Source organism: Zalophus californianus, chromosome 10 (genome assembly GCF_009762305.2).
Source record: "Zalophus californianus isolate mZalCal1 chromosome 10, mZalCal1.pri.v2, whole genome shotgun sequence".
In the NCBI taxonomy this organism is placed as follows: domain Eukaryota; kingdom Metazoa; phylum Chordata; class Mammalia; order Carnivora; family Otariidae; genus Zalophus; species Zalophus californianus.
This window is the reverse complement of record NC_045604.1, coordinates 594,886-601,697: the sequence shown is the minus strand read 5'-3', so window position 1 is coordinate 601,697 and position 6,812 is coordinate 594,886. Positions and strand designations below refer to the sequence as shown.

The 6,812-nt window shown below is 56.0% G+C and overlaps 2 protein-coding genes across 19 annotated transcripts in view; both read right to left on the bottom strand.

Moving 5' to 3' along the window:
• Positions 1–1,465: 1,465 nt before the first annotated feature.
• Positions 1,466–4,383, bottom strand: HAX1 (HCLS1 associated protein X-1). 2 transcript variants are annotated; one of them, XM_027611989.1, is made up of 7 exons: positions 4,227–4,383; positions 3,520–3,785; positions 3,190–3,383; positions 2,313–2,364; positions 2,085–2,191; positions 1,866–1,956; positions 1,466–1,721 (listed from the first exon to the last, which is right to left on the bottom strand). In XM_027611989.1, exons 1-7 carry the CDS (start codon positions 4,277–4,279, stop codon positions 1,636–1,638), a joined length of 849 nt encoding a protein of 282 aa, XP_027467790.1. In that variant the 5' UTR covers positions 4,280–4,383; the 3' UTR covers positions 1,466–1,635. The 2 variants fall into 2 exon arrangements, with proteins under 2 accessions (XP_027467790.1, XP_027467791.1); XM_027611990.1 differs by having other exon boundaries at positions 4,015–4,367.
• An 862-nt stretch (positions 4,384–5,245) lies between these two features.
• UBAP2L (ubiquitin associated protein 2 like) overlaps positions 5,246–6,812 on the bottom strand; it is a 41,066-nt gene continuing 39,499 nt past the window's right edge. For 3 of the 17 annotated variants that reach the window (XM_027613174.2, XM_035722496.1, XM_035722497.1), the window contains exon 29: positions 5,247–6,104. In XM_027613174.2, coding sequence (XP_027468975.1) covers positions 6,009–6,104 — 96 coding nt within the window. In that variant the 3' untranslated portion in view covers positions 5,247–6,008. Of the gene's footprint in view, positions 6,105–6,253; positions 6,284–6,812 lie in introns of those variants that run through there. The other 14 variants (XM_027613175.2, XM_035722498.1, XM_035722499.1 and 11 more) reach the window with 12 other exon arrangements.

The window sequence follows — 6,812 nt, the reverse complement described above, 5'->3', positions numbered from 1 at the left end:
ACTTCTGGTCATGAAAAGATATAATAAAGAGAATGAAAATACAAAATTTCATCTTTTCTTCTTTGTTCTTATGATAGGCTTCCTTAGAAAAATCCCTTGTCATTTGAGCCATTTCAAGGAAAGAGGTAAATGAATGTACAATATCTGCCACTCTCAGCCACAGTGCTAGTTTCTTTTTTTAATTTTTAATTTAATTTTATTTTTTTTAAGATTTTATTTATTTGAGAGAGAGAATGAGAGAGAGAGAGCATGAGAGGGAGAGGGTCAGAGGGAGAAGCAGACTCCGCACTGAGCAGGGAGCCCGATGTGGGACTCGATCCCAGGACTCCAGGATCATGACCTGAGCTGAAGGCAGACTCTTTAACAACTGAGCCACCCAGATGCCCCTAATGGTTTTATTTTTTTTCAGATTTTATTTATTTGACAGAAAGAGAGAGAGCACAAGGAGCCAGAGAGGCAGGCAGAGGGAGAGGGAGAAGCAGGCTCTCCACCGAGCAGGGAGCCCAACGTGGGGGCTTGATCCTAGGACCCTGGGATCATGACCCGAGCTGAAGGCAGCTGCCTAACCGACTGAGCCACCCAGGTGCCCCCGAAAAGGTTTTTTATTTTTTATTTATTTATTTATTTTTAAAGATTTTTATTTATTTATTGAGAGAGAGAGAAAATGGTAGAGAGAGAGCACGAGAGGGAAGAGGATCAGAGGGAGAAGCAGACTCCCTGCCGAGCAGGGAGTCCGATGCGGGACTCGATCCCGGGACTCCAGGATCATGACCTGAGCCGAAGGCAGTCGCTTAACCGACTGAGCCACCCAAGCACCCTCAAAAGGTTTTTTAATGAGAAGAAAATCTAGCAACTTTTGTGCTAGACTAGTTACATTTTCCCCAACATACATTAAAAAAAAAAAAAAATACCCGGTAAAAGAAAAAATATTTGCCAATGTATTTCCTCAAATTCTCTCATGAACTGTCTGATCATAGTGATCCCACACCTAGGGAAGCAAGTGTCCCTACCTTTCCACACACACTTCCTCTTTTTATTTTTTTAAGATTTTATTTATTTATTTGACAGAGAGATAGCACAAGTAGGCAGAGAGGCAGGCAGAGGGGGAGGCAGAAGCAGGCTCTCCACTGAGCAGGAAGCCCGATTTGGGGCTCAATCCTAGGACCCTGGGATCATGACCTGAGCCGAAGGCAGCTGCTTAACCGACTGAGCCACCCAGGCGCCCTACACTTCCTCTTTTTAGAATCCAATGCCTCCCTGTGTAGAAATTTTCCTGGAATTGTCTCTAGTTATCCCCGCCATAAGAATAATCATTTTCTACTGGTATCTGACCCTACCTATCAAATGAGGTTTTGGAAGTGGAACACAAAATTAAGAAATAAAAACACTGCGGGCCGAAATAATCTGGGAAGCCCTGGATGGTACTAGAAAGTGGAACAGCCTAGACAAAACCAAGACCAAGGAATTAGCATAAATAAAGGTTTTATTGGTCAGTCTGGGTGAGTCACATACTGACCTTCCCCCAACTCACTGCTTCACACACCCAAGGCCCTGAGGTGGCAGGAGCAGAAGGTAAGCCCACAGATGGTGAGCAAAGGGTGGGCAGAATCTGAAGGCCTCTGAGGGCTAACAAGGTTACCGGGACCGGAACCAACGTCCTAGGAATAAATCCAGGACGGAAAAGGCATCATCCAGGGCCGGAGATGTTGGTGATTCTGGATCTAAGGAGAAAAGTGATACACACAGACACACGAAACGAAAGAATGAACAAAGGACAAGGAGAGGAATAACTTAAAGAGAAAAGTACGGGTTCCCCTTTCCCAAGGGAACAAGAGATGGATCCCCTTGATTCAGACTTTACTTACCATCTCTAGGACTGCCATCTGCTTCTTGATGGGTTACTGTGGTCTCTGTCCGGCCCTCACTGTCCACCACAGTCCGGCGCTCCTCTACTGTCTACAAGGAGAAGCCCGAACCGTATCTCTAACATCAATAAAGGTGAGTTCACTGGTTTCTCTACCTAGATTGCTCTCTCCATGGCATCCTCTGGCCACGATTCCTTCTACCCCTCTCTTCCAACTCACCCCATCTGGCTTAGTGATCTTGGTCACAGACACACTCTTGAAATAGGATTTGGGCTGGGGCTGCAGAACTGGGCCGAGGCCCTCCTGGGAAACCTGGGAATCAAGATCTGGAAGGGCGGAGAGAGGAAACATGAAATCAAGAGTCCAAGGAAAAGAAGGGGCCAGGCGTGACAAGAAACTTCAGGAAGAACAGAGGGCACGTTAAATGGCCACTCCCACCAGACTCACCATTGTCTTCTCTGGCTCTAGAACGGGGGGTCATAGGCCACACATCATCAAACTGTAGAAGAAGGCAAAGTAGGTGAAATGATACCTTTCAATCTGAAACTTGTGACAGAAAACAAAGTATTCCCAAGATCCAAAACTACCTTTCCCTGGAGAGAGAATCCTACTCCCAACAGCTTTCTGTACTCACCCTCCCCCTCCTCACCTGTTTTATCTACGCTTCTACCAACAGGCTCTCCGGAACCGACACTTGCCTTTTTTTAAAGATTTTATTTATTTGAGAGAGAGAGATGAAGAGTGAGCATGAGGAGGGGGAAGGGCAGAGGGAGACAGAGAAGCAGACTTCCGGCTGAGCAGAGAGCCCGCCGCGGGGCTCGACCCCAGGACCCAGATGCATCATCGACTGAGCCACCCAGGTGTCCCTGAAATGACACTTTCTATCCCAGCCAACAGTCTGCCTTGTCCCAGAATCATACAGACCGGTGACTTTTTTAAAAAGATTTCATTTATTTGAGAGAGAGAGCGCGTGTGCGAGTGTGCATGCGTGAGGCAGAGGGAGAAGCAGACTCCCCGCGGAGCAGGGAGCCCGACGTGGGGCTCGATCCCAGGACCCGGGATCATGACCTGAGCCGAAGGCAGACGCTTCAACGACTGAGCCACCCAGGCGCCCCAAGTGATTTTTTTTTTTTTAAAGAAAAAGAACTCCCATCCCTGTGCCCCGCCCCCCCAAAGCCTACAAGCAGCTTAATACAGAAAACAGATAATAACAGTAAGTGGAGAGCCGAGGACCCCAAGCCAAGGCTGCTGGATTCTGACCAGCCTCCAGTCTGTGCTGTTAGTCGTCTCCCCCGGCTCTCACTTTGGTCCCAGAAGCACTCACCACACCAAAAGGTCTCTGGGAGCCCCAGTCTGGTGCTGGTTCGGGCGATGCACTTCTTGCATCACTCTCCAAGACCCCCCCAAAGGTCCGGGGCTGCTGACTGTCTGGATACTTAAGCATCGAGTCCCGAAGCGTCCGTCGCTCCCGCCGTCTCGCACCAGGTGTCTCCGCCTCAGGACCAGGACCTGGAAGTTCTGCAGAAAGGGGCCCGATGGGTGCTGGGGCGCGAGAGGCCCTGGGCCGACACCGGCAGCCCCCTCGCACTTCCCACCCCCCGGCTGCCCTCTTCAGCCTCCCAACTTCACCACCACCCCGGGGACGGCCACGCACCGGGCGGGCGGGAAGGCGAGGTCCAGGAGCCCATCTCGCTGAAGATGTGGCTGAAATCCCGAATCAGGTCATCAAAGCCGAAGCGATCGTGGAGACGCATCCCTCCTGGGCCGCAGCCGAAGCCGAATTCCTCGGGGGGCTGGGGGCCCTCCCGGCTCCCACGGCCCCACGCGGCTGCGGCGGCCTCGCCCTCCTCGTCCTCCTCCTCGCCCTCCTCGTCCTCCTCCTCATCTCGAGTCATCCCTCCGAAGAAGGGATCTCTGTGGCTGGGAGTGAAGGCGGATTTGACCAGGATGGCCGCGCCCCCGGCTCGCGGGCGGCGAGCGGGCCTCGGGCAGGCGGGCGCGGGGGCACCGAGGTGCGGGCGAGAGCGGCCCGCGGGGTCTGCGCTGTGCTCTCGCCTTTACCCAGCAGCCAGGCCTCAGCTCGCGGCTGCCCCGCGCCCCCCGCCCCGCAGCCCCGCTGTCTTCCCCGCCCGGGCCCCCGTTGCTTCACCCCAGACTGCAGAAGGGCTTAGACCGCTGTCAGTGCTCCTCTCAGCGGCCGCCCAGGTTACTGCCGCGGCGTGAGTGCGCAGCGCGCTGACTTCCGTCCTCTCCGCCGCAGGTGAAGGAGTGACGAAGAGGATGGCTTCCCAAGAACCGGGCGTCAGGGGTCAAGCTCCCCTCAGAAGACCCCACCCTCGTCCGATCCCGACCCGCTCTAACCTCCGAGGTCCAGAAAAGCCGAAAAAGCCCCGAAAGAGATCAAACAGGCTCATCCCCGTTTTGGGACTCGAACCCGCGGACCCCCACCGAAGCCCGCTCGCCCCCGGCGGCAGCCCGCGCCGCGCAGCCGGAAACGGAGCGAAGCGTCGGGCCACCTGCCGGAAAGCAGGCCTGCGACCCGGCACGCTGTCGTAAACGGGCCAGCAGCACGACGCGGGCGGGGCGGATCGCCCTGTCCCGAGCCGCCGGCCAGGCGCGAGGGCAGGGGGGCGGGCGCCCGGAGCTTGCCGCTGCCCGGGATCGCCCGCCCCCGCAGCCGACCCCCTCCCGCCGGCCACCCGGTGCGGCAGGGGCTCCGAGGTTGTGGGGCCGCGTGGGACCGGCTGCCGCCGCCAGGGGGCAGCCTCCGCCCAGCCGCGCCCGCGCGCGCGCGCGCTCCGCGTTTGAATTCCCGGGTCGGGGAGCACGCGGGGACTTCGCGCTCTCCAGCTAAGGGGCGTGTCGTACCCAGAACGGGGTCCTAACTGCTCTCCAGGCGGGCTCTGTCGGCAGCTTGCAGGGAAGGCTCGTACGAGAGCCAGGGAAACCCCGCGAAGTCTTGCGGGGGGCGGGGGGGGGGAGGAGGAGCTTGGAGCTGTAAGTATGCCTTTGCTCGTCCCTTTCAGGCCTCTGCTCCCCTGCACCCCAGTCCGCCCCCGGCCTTGGGCTCCAGACCCCTCCTCTCCAAGGGGGTGGCAGCAGCCACGCACCCGAGGCACCCAGAAGCAAGAACTGCTGTGCTCGACCCCCAGCCGACTGCAGGTTACCCTCCCTCCTTCCCGGGTCATTGCCTGGACCCGTCTACACCACACGCCGACTCTCCAAAGCCGTTTCTTCCAGCTCCTGCTCAGTCTTCTCCCTTTCCACCCGGTCTCTGCTGTCCACTCCCTTCGCAGCCCGAAATCTGCTGCAGGCGGAGCAGTTTCTGGAGGAAATGAGAATCTGCAGCGGCTCTTTGTAGGCTGTGAAACCCCTGGGGGAGGAGGAAAGGGAACCCCACGGGGCAAGACAGCGGCAGCACACTGTGAAACCCCTGGGGGAGGAGGAAAGGGAACCCCACGGGGCAAGACAGCGGCAGCACACTAAGGGCGAAGCGCTCCTTCTCTCCCGTTGCCCCCTCGGGCCCGGCAGGTACAGAATCATCATTCACCAGAGCCGTTGAGGAGCCTGTCCTAGACGATCAAGAATGGGCAGACGCTGAAGGTAGAGGTTTTCTTTTTATATATACAAGACACATTAATCCATTAAATTTGAGGACACAGTACAAAAAAAAAAAAACACTTCAACTAATTCATCTGACAATGCTGTTCATACTCATGACGCCATTTTTTGTTGTTGTTTTGTTTCCTAATAATAAAGGAGGAGACTTAGGGCTGTTGGGCTGATATATATTTGGGGGTCCCCCCCACCCACCTCACCCATACACCACCAGGGTGAACAGGAGGAGGAGAAGGAAGGCAGGGCCCACAGCAAAGTTTCATAATCTTGAATGCAAGGGAGGAGGAGGGGAGGAAAGGAGGGAAAAAAAAAAAAGAAAATACAAACCCTATAATACATACAACAGAGGGGGGACGGTGTGGGAACGGGACAGACATGAAGCTGAGGCATGGGGTGGGCCGCTGGGGGTGGGGGGGCAGTGGGCCCCCTCCCCCATTCCTTTCTCTCTGTGATGCTGTTTCCGTAGTTGCCAGGCTGGGATGCCCTCTCAGAAGATGGGACCGGGAGAAGAGGAGGGTCAGGGCCTCAGTTGGCCCCCCAGCTGTAGCTGTTGTAGGCAGACTTGTTGGTCTGGGGCTTCTGCGGGATGGAGCTGGTCTGGCTACGTTGCCCGCTGCCCGTCTGCAGGGAATGGGACGGTGAGGAGGAGGAAAGAGGTGTCTAGTTAGTGGGACAAACCGGGGACATCTTCAGGTGGAGATCGGGAAACTGTCTTGCTCTCCCATTCCCCTTGTTTAGGAACGACTCTCAAGTTTACTTCCCAACCACAGGAAATTTGGTTTACATAGCTGCTAGAGCACCTGTAACAGGTAGAAAAGCCCTTTCAGCCTTTAAACAGGGTAGCAATGTAAAGATGGCAGGATACCTTTGGAAGGTAAGACCGTGAATGAGTTCTACCCACTTTCAATTCCACCTTCTCCCCGCCCCCCCCACCCCCGCCGACACTGCTGAGAAAAGGCTACTCTCTCTGGAGAGAATTGTGGCCTCTTGGAGAGGAGTGATCACAGGGTGGTTTCATTTTCACTGATGCCATGAATACCTCAATCTGGGAAGCCCCTGGCCCAGCCCCCCAGCCACCTGTGATGAAGGAGAGGTCACTTGTCCACCCACAGCGCCCCACCCCTACCACACAGCACAGCTGGGAGCCCCCTGCAGGCAAGGTAGGAGAGCCGGTCTGAGGCCCCGGGCTCCAGGTGCTGCCCCAGGGGTGCCTTCCATTCCGGTGACCGAGTGTTTCCAGAGTCAGGGAAGAGGGCAGAGAGAACAGAGAGGGCGCCGGGGAGGGGAGGGCAAGAGAGGGGGACGGGAGGCCAGAGAGCTCAGCAAGGT

What these genes read in the sequence shown, in the direction of transcription:
- HAX1 (XM_027611989.1), bottom strand. Translation starts at nt 4,279, where the DNA reads ATGAGCCTGTTTGATCTCTTTCGGGGCTTTTTCGGCTTTTCTGGACCT. An exon ending in CTCGCCTTCCCGCCCGCCCG is followed by an intron (nt 3,384 to 3,519) that starts GTGCGTGGCCGT and finishes CCCTTTCTGCAG; the next exon opens with AACTTCCAGGTCCTGGTCCT. An exon ending in TAGAGCCAGAGAAGACAATG is followed by an intron (nt 2,192 to 2,312) that starts GTGAGTCTGGTG and finishes CCGCCCTTCCAG; the next exon opens with ATCTTGATTCCCAGGTTTCC.